At 37.8% G+C, this 16,157-nt stretch overlaps 1 protein-coding gene across 1 annotated transcript in view; it reads left to right on the top strand.

Moving 5' to 3' along the window:
- The window catches only part of STK26 (serine/threonine kinase 26), a 33,365-nt gene that overhangs the window by 12,477 nt on the left and 4,731 nt on the right, over window positions 1–16,157 (top strand). Inside the window, exons 3-7 of the mRNA XM_068956911.1 lie at window positions 4,325–4,555; window positions 11,586–11,642; window positions 13,281–13,389; window positions 13,485–13,642; window positions 15,785–15,970. Of these exons, the coding sequence (XP_068813012.1) occupies window positions 4,325–4,555; window positions 11,586–11,642; window positions 13,281–13,389; window positions 13,485–13,642; window positions 15,785–15,970 (741 nt within the window). The remainder of the gene's footprint in view (window positions 1–4,324; window positions 4,556–11,585; window positions 11,643–13,280; window positions 13,390–13,484; window positions 13,643–15,784; window positions 15,971–16,157) is intronic.

Genomic DNA, 16,157 nt, shown 5'->3' with positions numbered 1-16,157 from the left:
TTTTGTCTGGGGACTCTGAGCAGGAGGTTGGACTAGGTGACCTTCTGAGGTCTCTTCCAACCTGTGCTATGGTCCTATGACTCTGTACATGCTGCTAAACACAGACAGCAATGGCATTTATTTGGATAACAGGGGAGGAGAGGTGATGCTGAACAGTAGCACAGGCTGTATAGATGTGTGGGGACTAGTGGAGTGGTGGACTTCCTGGGCTACGCAGAGGGTTGATGTTGCCACATCTGTGCTGACTGTTACTCATGCTAGCTAGATTCAGGCTGGCATGCATACGCCTGCGCCTGTCGTAATTGCTGCTGTGGCTTTTGTCTGTGGCAAAGGGGTTTGGGAGTGGAAGAGCAATGGGTTCCCTTCCTAATTTGTCCACTTACAGGTGAGATCTTCTCGGAGGTGATGATGGGGTTCCTATGTTCTGTCTACCTATTCATACCATCTGCTCTCCAACAGGCATGACTCTCCATGGAAACTGTTTTTTTTTTTGTTTTTTTTTTTTAAAACCATTACTCATGCAGGCAACTTTAAAAGCTGCTAAACCTTCTTCCCATTTGTTGAAAGATTTCTGAAATAACTGGTAGCAACAATTGGGAGTTTCGCTCAGGAGTGTTAATAGTTTTACATTTCTACCATATTAGAAGCTTAACTGGTAGCAATGCTGCAAAAATTTATTGATGTATAACCAATTTATTGGTGTATAATAATGTGTATATGTGTGTGTGTGTATATGCATATGCAGTGAGAATATGCATAGCTATATTTTATAAATTTGCCTTTGTTTAGAAAAGTTTTTTTGATCAGATGTAGTAGAAAGCCATTCCTGTAGAACAATAGCCTGGAAGGCAAAGAAATGAAGAAAGGTAAAAGCAAATCTGTTTTGGAATACAGTCATTGTTCTAGTGCTATATTTGAAGTCGTGTAAGCATTCTTGTTTGAAGCCTTTCCAAAGGAAATTGTCTCAATGTTGGCCATAGTTGGTCAGAAATACTTGCCCTCATCCTCGGCTGTTTTATGGTTGCTTGTCAGCCTTGGTGAATAACAGAAGATGCAAAGCTGACTTCACTTGCTACAAAAGGATTTTCTCAGAACAGAAAGACTGGAGACTTCTTCTTGTAGTGTTTGGGCATGATTTGTTCCCTTCTGATGCTGCCCTGCTCCGTCTCTCCCTCCTGTGGATATACGTTCAAGTTTTGTGATGCTGGGGAGTATCCGGGAAGTCCAGTCCTGCCTGGTCTCTCCCTCTGCTCCAGCGCTTGGACGTGATGGCACTAGGAAGTGCTGGAAGTTTAAAATAGCTTTGAAAGCTGTTGTGGTTCACCTGGAGTTGCTCGGGGAAGAACGTAGAGAAGCCTGGTGCATTTTGTCGATGACCGTCAGGTAGTTGTGTAGGACTGAATGATGTGCACTTCCACCGAGGAGCCTAGAGGGATTTTGGATCTGAGATTTCTCCCTAGGCAAAACCTGAAAGAGTTGCTCTTTGAGCTCTTCAGACGCTTGCGAAGACTGGACCAGCTGACTGCATCTTTGATTAGTGTGCTTTCTTTTATATATCTGGAAGTGTTTAACAGATTTCTTATCAAATCCAAGAGTAGCTACTAGTTATCTTGAATGGAAATAATTGCTCTAAGAGTGTCTCAGAATGAAGCTTGTATTTCTGAATAAGATTATTTTAGGGTGATGAGGAAGATATGCTAATCCTCTTTGAACTCTAGGGTGTTGGCATTTTTGTTATTTCTTGCTTTTTTTTTTTTCTTATAAATGGAGAACTAGGACTATGAGTTAATTATTCTTTATTGCAACTAGTACTCTAGGTTAGAAATACATTAGGTTGCTAGCTAAATAGCAATTCTGCAGCCCGACAGCTGCAGGTAGAGGTGTGTCAGCTGCTGCTGTTTTTGCCTTATTTTTCCCCAAAATAATTTTTTTTAAACAAATCTGATAGATTTTAAGTACTCGTTGCATGGGGGTTTTCTGTTTATTTTTTTTGTTTTGTTTTTTGCCTTGGTAATAAACTGATGCAGTAGTGTATGGCAATATGGCTATCTTTGCGCAATTTGAGCATTTACTGCTCTTTTGTGTAACTTCTTTCTGAGCATCTAAGGCCTACAGTTGTCTCCACTCCCCTTCTCCCCCCCCCCCCCCCATAGTATTAGTTATCCCAGATTTCAGGTCAGAATAATAGTGGTCCTACCTTTTTTCATTTTCTTTGAGTCTGCCACATTGCATATTTGTTCACCTTTTAAGTCTTTCCATGGATCATGGATGGATCTATTAACAGATGAAAACATAAACATATTTCTGGGGCATGGGACAGGGGGTTAGTTATTTATCTGAAGGTATTTGCGTTTGGTTGGTTTGTTGGTTTGTTTTTAATGGAGCAGAGTAATAATGAGTTCTTTGTAAACAAAGAAAGATTTCCTCATTCTTGTATATTTGTAAAACCTGAAAATCAAACTGCCTTGTCATTTCAAAGCAGCATGAATCTACCTTGGTGCATTGTGCTTGCCCCTCTTGTACTAACATAAAAGACAGTCTGGTATATATGAGCAGTGAACTGAGCCAGTTGAAAATAAACCTGACAAATCATATGGTTAACTCTTAGCTAAATCTGTCCCCTGATTCATCTCACCATATTGTTGAATAAATGCTCATTCTAGTATGAGGGAGGGAGTGATAAGAGGCCAAGAACGGAATGAGATCTTTCATTTTTGACTGGACTAAAGGTTTTTTGTTTTGGTTTGTTTTGCTTTTGGTTTCTTTTTTTGCGATAAAGATTTTGCATCCATTTGCAAGAGGAATGTGAAGATCTTTTGTAATTTGAAAATCTTTAATCTTTTTGATACACTAGATGGGTATTTTACTTGTCATGTTTTCTGGAGGTTCCTGTTTATACTGGAGCATGTTGCTATGCAAGGTAATTGTGCATGGGGCTGAATGCCTGTGTGCCCCCAAAGTGTCACTTTTTTTTGCTGGTTCGGAGCAGTGAACACCAAGTTTTGGAACAGGAGGAAAAAATGAAATATGAAGCATTTTTTCATGTTTTCAAATATTGCTATCAAGTCAGAGTGGTTTGAGGGTTGGAGGAGCAGATGTGTCTTATTCAAAGTTGTGCATTGAGTTGCCTGGCTCTAACAGAGGCAAATTAACAACTGCAAAGCTATAGCAAAGTGTTTGGGGTCATCTTTCTCAAAATCCTGAGACTATGTTCTTCAGTAGAAGATAACGTGCCTGATTTTTGTTCTGCAAAGTGAAGGCCATTCTGTTGACACATCTGTCTTGCCTCTCAAAAACACCTTTCTGCAAACTTTTGTACTGTGATCTGAAGTTTTGTATTCTTAAGCTCTGGAGCAAGTCATCCAGATCCTTCAGATACTGTGATTTTTGGATATGCAGCATTCTCAGCAGCCATGCAGCATACTTTAGCTTGAAGGGAAAGTGAGAATTTGCTTGCCTTTTTTTTTCTTTTTTTTTCTTTTTTTCTTCTTTTTCCTGACTGCTTGGATGCAGCTGAGAAACTTAAAACCTTTTGTATCGTAATCACTGTGTGCTACTTTAGAGCATTTAGCCTGCAAAGACTCAAAGTCAGGTGTTCTCAGCGGTGCTATACTCTCTTCCACTTCTAAGGCATGCTTAGGTGATACCAGCCAGTTCTGGTTGGCATCCCAGTTCTATTACTCTGCTCCAGCCCTCTGATTCCTCCTTTGAACGTCTCCCAGGCTCTTGAGCTCTGCTTTCGCTTGGCTCCTCTGGTTGCCTTGAATATGCCTGATCTTATCAGGAGCTCAGTGTACTTGGTCGGAGGCTGCCAGTGCATATGGGGAAGTGCAGTCCTCTCACAACTAGCTCCATGATGTATATCTTGAAATGTTATTTTCTTCTGCCCAAGGCTCTTGGCCAGGTAGAAGGCCCCAGCCTTTTTTGCCTGGGTCATGACGATAGTGCTTCTGTGCCAGTGTATGCGTTCCCCAGCCTTCTGAATTACTGCACAGGTAGGATTAATATTAAGAGTAGAATAATTCTTTCCTTTTAGAGGGCTGTTTTGTGGGGAAGTGAAATGAGGTTTGTACCTGACTCTCTCTCTCTTCGATGAGACTAATTTACCTTTGACATAATTGCATAATGTATGTTCTGTAACTAATAGCTGGATAGAACTTAGCGTACAGGAAATAATCTTATCTAATACAAGCCTTCTAGTGATGGTGGTAAATCTGGATGATCTGCTTTTTGGGAAGTAGTGAGGACTAATAATAATTTGGAAATCAGTTAAGTAACTCATGTTTCCCTCTTTTTTTTTTTTTTTTTTTCTTCTTTTTTCTAGAACCATAGAGCAGACCCGGAGGAACTATTCACAAAACTGGAACGCATTGGGAAAGGCTCATTCGGTGAAGTCTTTAAAGGAATTGATAATCGGACACAGCAAGTGGTTGCTATAAAAATCATAGACCTTGAGGAAGCAGAAGATGAAATAGAAGATATTCAGCAAGAGATAACTGTTTTAAGTCAGTGTGATAGTCCTTATGTAACAAAATACTATGGATCGTATTTAAAGGTAATGTATAGTATTGCACAAAAATTTGTTGGCGGTATGTCACCTGATTGTTTTGAATGCTGCTAAGAAAAAATCTAAAACTGAGGAAATGTTATCATGCCAACTTGCCTTTTTTAGTAGCTTTTTTCTTTCTTTCTTCCTTTGAAGAGTGGTTTTTCACTTTGATTTCCTGCTTTTGCTACATGCTCTTTGAGGCTGGAAGTAGCACAAAATGGCTACAGAGTGGAGGGAGTTGTGTAGAGAATTCCTCTTGTCCTGGCTATTGCTTTTTGACCCTGATTTTTTTTTTTTTTTCTACCCAGCCACCCAGCCCAATTTTGTGGTCTTTCCAGGTTAGGAAAAAAAATTCTTCATAGCTGCAGTAACAGAAGCTTTTCTCTGATGCAAATAGATAACATGCACTGTGTTGGGATGTGTTTGTCTCAGGCCTATTATGCTGCATAATTACAAAGTAAAACTGACATCAGCAAAGTTATGTAACCACTCTGTAAAATGTTATCCAAGGCACAGTTTAAAAAACAAAACAAACACCCTACAGAAATCCACAATGTTGAGTAGGTCTTTTCAAGTTGCAAAATTCTCCAGCTATAATCACCTCAAACATTGTGTAATGACCTGTAGTAGGTATATGTTTAGGTTTTTTTTTTTTTATGGTTTTAGTTTTACAAATGCTAAAGTGTTAACCATAGTTACTGCTATTTTAAGTGGTGTCTGGGGGTTTTATTTGTTCAGAGTTTTTTTTTTGAGGCCTTTCAGCAGCTCTACCTCTTTAAGGTACAGTTGGGGCGGTCTGTTTTTTGCTGTGGGGGGCAGAGGGGGGTGGCACATCATTCCAAAGACAGATTTCTGAAATATGTTCCTGTGTCACGTTTGTGCTGTATCTTTTGGTGGTACTGTAAAAGCATCTGCAAAAACTATATTGTCATGTTCACTGTGGATTTGAGGTTCTTTTTCTCCTCTAAATTGCAGAAGTACTCCATTTTGAATATTTTAGCACTAAGTGGGTCGCTTAATTTTCTGTGCTTCAAATACTTAGCTCTGTGTTTGACCAAAAGAGAGCGCTGTGGAGGATTTACTGTTGACTTAGTTACTCAGTGTTTGGTGGGTTCTTCATGCTGAAGTGAACCCATAGGTTGTCACTCATGTCCCATGTCTCCATATCTTTATTGGTTTCAGTCAGTGGGATTTTACTTACTTATTTTTGCAATATAGCTCTGAGAATTTGCTTCCTGGTATCATAGTATGTTAGACCAAGCTGGTTCTTTTCAAACTGACTTTGAATTCAGCTAGGAATGCTTCGCTGCAGTGGTGCACCAGTGGTATTGCAGACCCGAAAGCGATCAGTCTTCTTTACAGTTATTTATTTACCTGTGATGAGCTGACTCCTAAATATTACTCTCCTGGCTATCCATCCTCTTACCTTTGAGCTGTAGAAGACCAAATGTTTTCCCTATATCACAAATAGGTCGAGGTAATTAGTTTTACTACATTTCAGATTTAAACATAGGTTTCAGCAGCTATGAATTGGGGGGGTTCCTGATTTGTTAGACTGAAAAAGCTTTATAAGCCATGAATTGAATTTGTTGAGAAAATTGTCTTTTTGTTATTACAGCAACATAAGTACTGAAAGCAAAAAGGTATTCCAAATCTCCAGTTCCACATAAACTGCAGTTTTGCACAGTAGTTAATCTTTGGCATTGTTATGCATGTCTTTCACTCTTTTCTCTTTCTTTCTTTCTTTCTTTCTTTCTTTCTTTTCTAAGATGTGTAAGCTTAGTTATTCTGTCAGTGCTGTAAAGCTTTCAGCTCTTGGTTAGGGTTATTTAATTTTTAAAAATTCCTGGCAAATATAGGAACATGCTAATACCATGTTACTTTCCTCACCACTGTTTGAGTTCTTTCGATTTCTGTTCTAACGAGATAAATTCTGAAAGGTTAATGTTGATCTCTTGTTTACTTTTCACATGTCTAATACTCTTTGGGGAAGAAAACTTCTCTGTGTGAATTGTGGGGAGGTTTTTATGGAGTTTTGGCTGCTGTCTGGTTCCTTCAAGAAATTCCTTCAGAAAAAAGTTTTAGGTCACAGGAGTGTTTTTCCTCTCTGACTAGCATGGTAGGTAATTCTACTGCCTGCTGTTCCCCAAGTAAATGAATAGAATATCCACAAATAAATGAGTTACTTTTAGTTCTGTAATTAAAAATAAATAAATAAAATGACTAAGTAGCTTAGGAGGCTTAATTTTTTATTTTTTTCCTTTAGGCTTGATTTTTATCCCTGGCAACTAATATTAGACCTTGCAGCTTGAGATCACTCAAGGGAAAGAGTGTATTAGCTTTGTTAAATGTGCAAAGAATCTTTTATGCTGCCTTCTTTTCATTTTAGTAATAACAGGTGTTTTGAGGGTTGTATCTGTCTACTTTTTTTTTTTTTTTTGTTACTTAATTGCTATAGCTTTTAACTTTCTGTCAGCTATTGTTCTGAGAGTGCCTGTCAGCCTGTTGAGCATTCAATTGTGTAGTATTTCATTCAGGAATTAGTTCTGCTACATACTGTAGACAAGTCTTGGAAACAGTGAAATTTTATAGAGTTGTGCACCAAATGACTTTATAATTAAAGGCTAAAGAACGTTGACACTACAGTCTAAAAATTAAGACATCTTATTGCATTTAAGGCAATAGGCAATAGATTAAGAAGTCAAATAGTCAGATAGGTCTGCTGATGAATAATTCGTTTTATACGTAAAGATACTGAGATTATTCCTAGAAATACCTTTTAAAGTAGAGGCTACAAAGAGCATAAGTATATGGTAACTAGAAGGTATCTAAAAATGTGAAAGATCAGTTTTCTTTTTCCCTTTGCATCCATCTTTATTTATCAGAATGCAAAACGGACTGTTGTAGACTGCTCTGAACTCCCTAATGGAAAATAAGTGTCTAGGTTTTGGCTAGTGAAAGGTATGAACAGATGGGCATCTTTTAGAGTGTTAAAAGATAAGGAGTTGAACCAGTCTGCCCTCTTTCAGATCGTGCGTATGGAATAGAAATAGTTTACTAAAATGCACTAATCATCTCTATAGCTTTCTCTGAAGCTCTAGGAAGGATATTAGAAATACTTTGGAGTTTTGCACTGCTTAAATCAAAAAGACACAGTATTTCCCTGGCTAGACCAAAGCAAACCATCAGTGCAGAGGCATTTCAGGTTGCCTGAAAATACTTACTGATTCATTTTAGTTGAGTGTCCAGATCTGGTTTTAGTCTCTAAACGGTATTTGCAAGCTGCTGCTAGTAAAACCTATAAAATGGGGTGGCTTTTACTTCAAAGAGGCAGTTTCTGATGAAAATGGCTTTGCATTAAAGATGAAAGAAATAGCTGCTGCTGAGACCATGTTTGCTTCTAATTTTTGTGTGTGCTTCAGTTCATCCTGTTGAACTGTAACTGCACATTTTCTCTTGTAGCTTTTGCTCTTTAATTTTAATAAAACTTTGAATAAGCAGATTGCAGTTATTTGTCATTTTTGGTCAGTTTCAGTTTTCTTCCTCCTGTAAGATAGCATATTTGTTAAGTTGATGGGATGGAGTGGCCTGGTCTTAGGAAGCCTTGCCCTTACCAGCTGCACCCAGGCTCTTCCAGATAACTCCTTACCGCAAAGCAGAAGCTGAAAAGCGGGGAAGGAAGGGTGTCTTTATTTCAATTACTTGCCTTACCAATTTGTAACTTAGTCAGCTCCACGGACTTCCTAGAAGATATTCTTATATTCTGTGGCCTGACTGTTCATTAGCTGCAGTTTGTGCATCTGTCTAGTCAACATGGATTTTAAAAAATACAGCCAGTCTCCAAATACTGTACCTGACAGTGCAGTGTTATTTGTATGTTATTAGTTATTTTACTCTTCAAAAATATTATCACTGGTACAAGACGGCAAAGTCCACTTCCTTAGAGCTTCTTGAGATGAAGCCGATTCCAGTTTTTTCCTTGTTGTGACACAAACAGCGATGCAAAACAAACCCAAAAAACCCTATATTTGTATTTTGGGGCACTTATTTCTCTTGAATTTGGGGGTAGAAGAGGAGCTTCTCACTGAATGAATCTTAGAACTTTTCTATTTTAATTAAGTTTTTTCCTCTTAAATTTTCATTGGGTATCTGGTAAGATCCGTAGCATCTCCTTAACATATTGGTAGGTAATGTATGACCGTATAGTCAAAGCATGCAGTGTAATACATGCATTTGTGTAGGGTAGTAAAGGACTTGGGGCATTTGTGAAAGACGCTATATAAAGGTATAACTGTACGAGCTTACAGCTGTATTAATGGAACTTCTGTAGATGTAAAATAATTTAAATTCTAATGTAGATGTTGTTTATATTTGTGGTAGGTCAGCATCTAATTTTCTCTTGTCATCCAGCATTGTACTTCTGTTGGCATTAACATACCTTAGTAAATAAAAGGCTGACTGTGGTGAGTACCTTTCAAAGTGATAGTGCATAGCAATGTAGCAGTGCGATTTAAATTAGAATTGCTAAAGTGAGTTTTTTCCTCAAGTCTATGACTTGTAAAAATGTCAATATTATTGTCTTATCAGTTCACGCAAGAAAGAGGTTAAAAGTATTAAAAGCTACCCTAGTTCTGGCACGTTTTGGTTACACAAATTTGTGAAGTTTGGTAAGTCCCCGAGCTGTATTTTTCCAGTGTGATCCAACAGAGAGCGCTTCTCTTGGAGACTAGAATGTCATGATTATTTTCCCTGTTTGTGCCTTTGGACTAGAAATTTAATTTTTATGTCTGTAACTGTTACAGCCACCTGGGCTTACCCTTTTGTCTCTTGCAATTAAAATGAGCTTGAGTTACTCTCAATTATTCAAATATTAATATGGATAACCTTATAGTAGCATCCAGAGACTTCCATCCAAATTAAACAGCACTTTGTGCAGCAGGGCTTTGAGAACATGCAAAGATACTGTTTGTGTTCCACGCTGTCTATTTATACTAGATTGACCTAAAATAGCTAGGAAAAGGGTTGTACATGCCTAGCTAGAAAATATACACACCCAGTTACACTGGATAATGGCAGTTTCTTTGAGACATTATTTCAGAAACACAGTGCTTATTCATGTTCACCCTATACTGTTTTCAAGTAATCGTCAAATCTTCCAAGCATGTCTGGTAACCACAATGTTTGCCTGAAACGAGAGTTCCTTGCAGGTTTTCTCAGCTGACAAAGTTGGGCTTTATAAAAACCTGCTAAAATTAGCCAGCCCTTCCCTGCTGATCTCATAATATTGGAATAGACTCTCATAAATGGTGTGTTTCTTATATTCAGTATAAATCCAACAGACTACACTTTGTTGAGATAATTGGATGTGGTACACTCAAAAACTGCACCTTTATTTGCTTGTTGAGTTTCCTTTCAGATTTCTCTCGCTTGTCAGGAAACGGAGTAGGAGAGAATACAATGTAGAATGAAAGAGGCTTGGAAAAGTAGTTCTGTCATAAGCTTGTGCACCGTTACAAGGAACGAGCACTATAAATTATTTTCTGGAGGCTTAAACAGTAGGTATGACTTTGCCAGTTCTGGTTTGGTTTATTTTTAATAACTGATTTTTATTTCAGACAGAGGTGTGTTTTTCTTCCCAGGATTTCTTAGCGTGGTAGTCTGTAGGTTGAAATCCAAGTTTCTAATTCTGAAATGTGAGGGGACTGTGGGAAGCAAATAGCAGAAGATCCCCGCTTAGAAACATGTGCTTTGTAGATCTGGTACCAGATCTTTCCGTGTTGTTGATATGAACCAGCCACCTTTTTCAGCTGCACACTAAGGGCAAAGTCAGCTTCTAGAAATCAATGGTAGAAGAACTTGTCAATTCTAGTATTCTAGCAGCGTAGATGAGACACCTCAGCAATGAAAGTGCAGAAGCTCTACGCGTTCCTGTTTCCTTTTTCCCAACAGGAATGAAGATTCAGATAGCGCATAGTGAAGGAATATATACTTTGCAATACTAGTAGAAATGCAAAGAAACCCTGCAAGATAGATCTTTTTAAATCTTACTTCTTATTTAATTGTATTGTTCTTGTCTTTGACCTTTTGATAGCTGGTTTGGAACCTCTGATCTGGAAGCTTAGGAAAACTGAATGTTTTCATAGGATTCCAGATCCAGTAATGCTGTTTCTCCAGTTGGTGTTTTATGGTGCTGCTTTGTGTCTCAACATTGGAGCTGCCCCTGTGGTAACAGGTGTTTTTTATGGTAGGACATAAGTCTTTAGGCACGAGCACGTTCAAGGTCTGTGAATTCTCACTTTTTGCAGGATCTGACAACTTAAGTTGGAGCTTGGGGGCGTGTTAGATAGGCACTTGCTCAATTACCTTGTAGATGAAGAGGAATTTAACAGCTGCATCCATTTTTCTTTATCTTTCTGTTGTTTTTGAAGAGAGGTGCCATCTTGGTGGGTGGGTGGGTGGGTGGGTTTTTTGGTTTTTTTGTTTTGTTTTAGGAATTTTAAGTTCTGCTGTGTAGTTTTGATCAGCCAGGATACAAGAGTGAGAGTGTGTGTGTGTGGTCATCTTACAGGAAAGTTTCATTTGAGTAAAAATCACACAAGAATTTCAGTTACTTAATAGCCTGTTTCATTCTTCATGATACAGTGTAAGTTGATTGTTCTAACTTTGTAGATATTTATGAATTTTGTTCCATATATATATTAAAAATTGTGCTGCATCTGTATCACCAATAGCTGGAATTAAGAGTCTGTGTGTCTCATTACAACTAGTCTTAGAAACACCACTGATTTACTTTAAACTTAAAACTACTACTTAAAACGATTAGTATGTTTTCTCATATAGAAGTCAAACTTTTGTTGATACCTAGGTTTCTTGCACAGGAGCTATGTGATCATTCTACAAGCAGTAATTAGATGGAACTTGATGATAAATGAGGCTCTCAATTTGCATTCTCCTAACAGTATCCTGGTAGTCCATTGAGATGCTTTCTTTTCCAAGGTACACTGGGACTTCTAACAGCTTATGCCTTCTTTTTCAGGGCACAAAGCTATGGATAATAATGGAATACTTGGGTGGAGGATCAGCCTTAGACCTTGTAAGTATATGAATTTTGCATTTTAAGTACCAGTAGTAAAACTTACTTCATTGTACATTCATATCTCTTTATAAAATCCAATCTCTGGAGGCTGCTGGTGTTATAACAGAACTACCATACAAACTTACACTTTTTGGCACTGATATATTTTTCCTCACATTGAGTTGACATTTGTTTTTTTTTTTTTTTTAACTTGTTGTCTCTTAAGCACTAGGAAGTGTCCATGCGTTCTCGGTCAAAGGGAAGGCAAACTGGGATTTTTAGTATGAGGAGAAGTACTGTTCTTGCCATCTCTTCCCTCCCTCCCCCCGAAGCAGAATATTCATTGCGCTTAAATTCAGATGTTCCCTTAGGGACTGGGTTTCAAGAATGTTGTGTGTGCTCAGAGTACTGTTAATTTTAACTGGCTAAAAGGTGTTGGCTTTTCCATTTTCAGATATTTACAGTTAAACATGAAAGTGCCTTTTACTTAGGAGAATGTAGCATTCATGAAGGATGCAGCTTATACAGATCACTGTGCTCTTGTACTGTCTGTGGATGTGGTTTCCCCCTGCTTTCAGTACAGCTCTGCTTCAGCTGTAAAGCTTAGACCCACCCTTTCCTGTAAGATAATATAACTCAGTCTTTGTGTGACTCTGGAATAAAATATACCATGTCTTCAGTATTACAGAATAATGTTAACTGTACCGTAGCTACCAGTGGTCCTGTCTGCAAAGATTTAAGTATGTACTTAACTTCACAAATCTGTTCAAACTTCTTTGTGAAATTTCATCACGTCAGCTCAGCTCTAGGAATGCAAAGGCATAGTAATTGCGCACAGCGTGTGGTAGTTTGTAGCTTTGGAACTTAGTCTTTTTGGAGAAGTGGCTGTGAGATAGTTTATTCTTTGGTAACATTTTCATATAGTTTTATAGTCTTCTGTAGAGTGTCAGAAATAGATAGCTTTCAGTAGTGTTCTCTGGTTTCGGTCCTCCTTTAGGAGGATAAAAACTTAATTTTTGCCTCATTGGCTTGATAGCTCCCTGATGTTCTTTCTGTTTCCTTACTGTGTGATGTGTTTGTGAGGTTTTTTTTTTTTTGGTGTTTAGGTGTGTGGTTTTTTTTTTTTTTTTTTTCAGCAGAATCACACACCTTAATTATTTTTGTTTAGGTAGCTTTGTCTGCTTTCTAGCTTTACACTTCCTCCATACAAGGAGCTTTACAGTAGTACGTTATATTCTAAATGAAGAACAAGTATAGAGTCAAAAATGCTGGAACATGAAAAAACAGTAGATTGTTAAATTGTAAACACACACACAGTCAATAGATTCACTTATTTTGAAATAAACTTGAGTTTCATGATTGACAATCTAAAATGCACAACTCTGTGTGCAGGCTTTGGAAAACTAGAACTTCTTGGAAAGTTAACTAGCTTTTCGTGTGGACTGCATGGTGAGGGGAGTGCCTATTGTATACATAAGAAAAAGAATCTTAACAGCATTTTCAGTGTATTATCAATAAAGGAGACATAAAGATGATTCCTATGACACCTGTTTCTGGGAGACTATTGAATCTTCATTTTTATGAATTCTATTAAGTTTTTTACAGTAAAAAATGTTTCAAGTTTAAGTTTTAATTGACATGTGTTGTCATCTAAAGCTGCGAGCTGGCCCGTTTGATGAATTCCAGATTGCTACTATGCTAAAGGAAATCTTGAAAGGTCTTGACTACCTACACTCAGAGAAGAAAATTCACAGGGATATAAAAGGTGCGTAACCCTCTAAATGTGACTTAGTTACAAAAGTCCTAAAAACAGTAGGAGCCGTATTCTAAATTGGGTATTGCATTACTTTCGTTTGGCAGCTGCCAATGTCTTGTTATCAGAACAAGGAGATGTTAAGCTTGCTGATTTTGGAGTTGCTGGGCAGCTAACAGATACACAAATTAAGAGGAATACCTTTGTTGGAACTCCATTTTGGATGGCCCCTGAAGTTATTCAGCAATCAGCGTATGACTCAAAAGTAAGTGTCATAGTAGAAAATCTTTCCTTTTATTCCTGTAGCTCCAACAGAAGTAGTTTTGTTTTTTGTCTTTCTGGTTCTGAGTACTGACAAAATAGATTTCAAATTACGGAGTTTTGAATGAGAAAATTAAAAGTATAATTGTTTTTATGCTGTAATTGCATGCCGCTAGTTGTGTGTGAGACCCATGAAAACTCGTCTAGTAAATTGGATGCTTTCAAGTTAAGATTCTTTCAGAGAAGCTCCGAGTGCTCTCAAAGCGTTGTGGATTTGTTTTTGTTTTTTAATTTCAAGTCAGTGTTTCCTGTTCAAATTCAAACGAGCTCACAAACGAGCATACCACCAGAAGTTGTCAGCCTATTTAAAGCTCAGATGGCTGAAATTTTGTCCTATTCTCTCCCCTTTCAAAGGGTAAGATTCACATCATTAAAAATTACTTTTCTTTTAATGTAGTTGCCAACTTTAAGCTGGCCTTCTAGGCTTCCTATCTAGTTTCGGAAGAGAGGTTGAATGACTACCATTCTGAGTTGCCTGTCTCTTTCTGCTAGATGTTACATAAGCCAGGTTTCTGTAGCTATGTTTTAGACAGCAATGTGAGATTAAACCTAGTCTTAGGATTTCTCTGTGTACCTGTCAGTAAGTGTTGGACTCTAATACGTCGTTTCGTTTCCAAAACCTGCTGTCAGTCAGTTTAGCCAGTGTCAAAGTTGAATGAATTTACGTGTGTGTCGCAGGGGTTCTTGCTGATAAGAAGGAGCGTGTGTGCGCAGTAGTCGTTTTCATGTTCAGGGTTTGGGGTGCAACTATAATGCTCTCTCTGGGACATTTCAAGAAGGCACTCTACCTTGTTTTAAAAATGCTTATTGTCTAGTCCAAGTGAAAATGATTCCTTTTGTCCTTGCCCTATGTAAATTAACTGTACCGCTCCTTCATTCACATTCTGCCAGCAACCCAATCTCCTGCTTTCCTTATCTTCTCAATGAGTTGCAAGAGCCATGTCCTCTTCCCTTACTTTCTTTCTCTGCCAAAGGCTGGTGGAAAGCACTGAAAATACATGCCTTTAGGTAGGACACGTGACTGTTGGATGGTTTGCCTTTTTTATTTCCAGATTAATACTGATAAGTGTTTTGGCATCCGGACTTAATTTTAACCTTTTTCCTTCTCTCTCCAGTTCAGAATGTCAGAAAATAAAATGGAAATGCATATACTTTTTTTTTATAATGGCAGAGATTTACAAGCGCTGCCCCTTCTTTCAAAATATTTTGGTCCTAAGTACAATTGTCGGTCAAGATATTTCATTACTATACAATAAGCTAGTTTAATTCATCAATACTAAATACAAATATTTTAATAAGAAAGGAATATTGACGAGACGCAACTTGTAACCAACGCTGCCTAAGTTAAACAAGGGTTATGACTTCTGTGCTATGCGTAGTCAACTGTTTCAGTCGTGAAATTCTTTTCTAATTCACAATTCCTAACACATTGCGATGCAAGGGCAATCTTGTTTGCATTGTTTATTATCTGTTGAAATAAGTATCTTCACTTCTGCCGTTCTTCAGAAACTTACACAGTAAAACTGAGGTTTCGGACCCTTCAGGAATTTGATGTTTCAGGTCTAACTGGAGTTGATCATTTCCAAGCTAAATTCCTTAGGTAGTCTGCTGGAGAAGAAATTGAGCGATCGCTTACTGGATTTGGTTGACTCCTCTGCCTTGTTCCTTTACAAAGTGAGGTGTCAGAACAAGGTTGGATACTTTGGTGCATATGTAGTTTAAAGTAATATCAGCATGCAGTTTTGCTATCTAAACAAAAACTGAATTACACTTAAGAAATTCACAGCAGTTCATAGTTCATTAATCTTCATATGTTTTTTTCCATATAATGTTTCTGAAGCTTTTTCCAAAGGCATATGTCTTTAGGTACACAGTTAACATTGTAGGAGAACTAATGATGGTGTATACGTTTTCCAAAGTTACTAAAGACGCATTGAATCAGATTGTTAAAAAAAGAATCTTTGTGCCTCATCCACTTAAACCAACATTAAGTTTGTGGGGTGGTATATAGGAAGCTTTTGGTTATTAAATACTTTGTCATGATAGCCCTTAGCTTTGTACTAAAATAAACTTTTCCCTTTCTCAGGCTGACATCTGGTCACTGGGCATCACTGCTATTGAACTAGCTAAAGGGGAGCCACCCAACTCGGATATGCATCCGATGAGAGTTCTGTTTCTGATTCCGAAAAACAATCCTCCAACTTTGTTAGGAGAATTCAGTAAACCTTTTAAAGAATTCATTGATGCATGCCTGAATAAGGACCCAACGTTTGTGAGTAGATATATATATGTGTGTGTGTGTGTGTGTGTGTGTAGATGGGCTTTTTTCTTTGTTTTGGGGGCTATTGTTTGTTTTGTTTTTTACTTTCTAGTGCATCATAGTCAATTCAAATAACTTTAAAGACTATACTTTCCACTGTAAGTGGTAGCAGTGCTTTTTTTAGTGTCTGTTTTCCCAT

Source organism: Struthio camelus, chromosome 11 (assembly GCF_040807025.1).
Source record: "Struthio camelus isolate bStrCam1 chromosome 11, bStrCam1.hap1, whole genome shotgun sequence".
NCBI classification, from domain to species: Eukaryota; Metazoa; Chordata; class Aves; order Struthioniformes; family Struthionidae; genus Struthio; species Struthio camelus.
The sequence above is the reverse complement of the archived record's forward strand: the minus strand, read 5'-3'. Positions and strand labels throughout refer to the sequence as shown.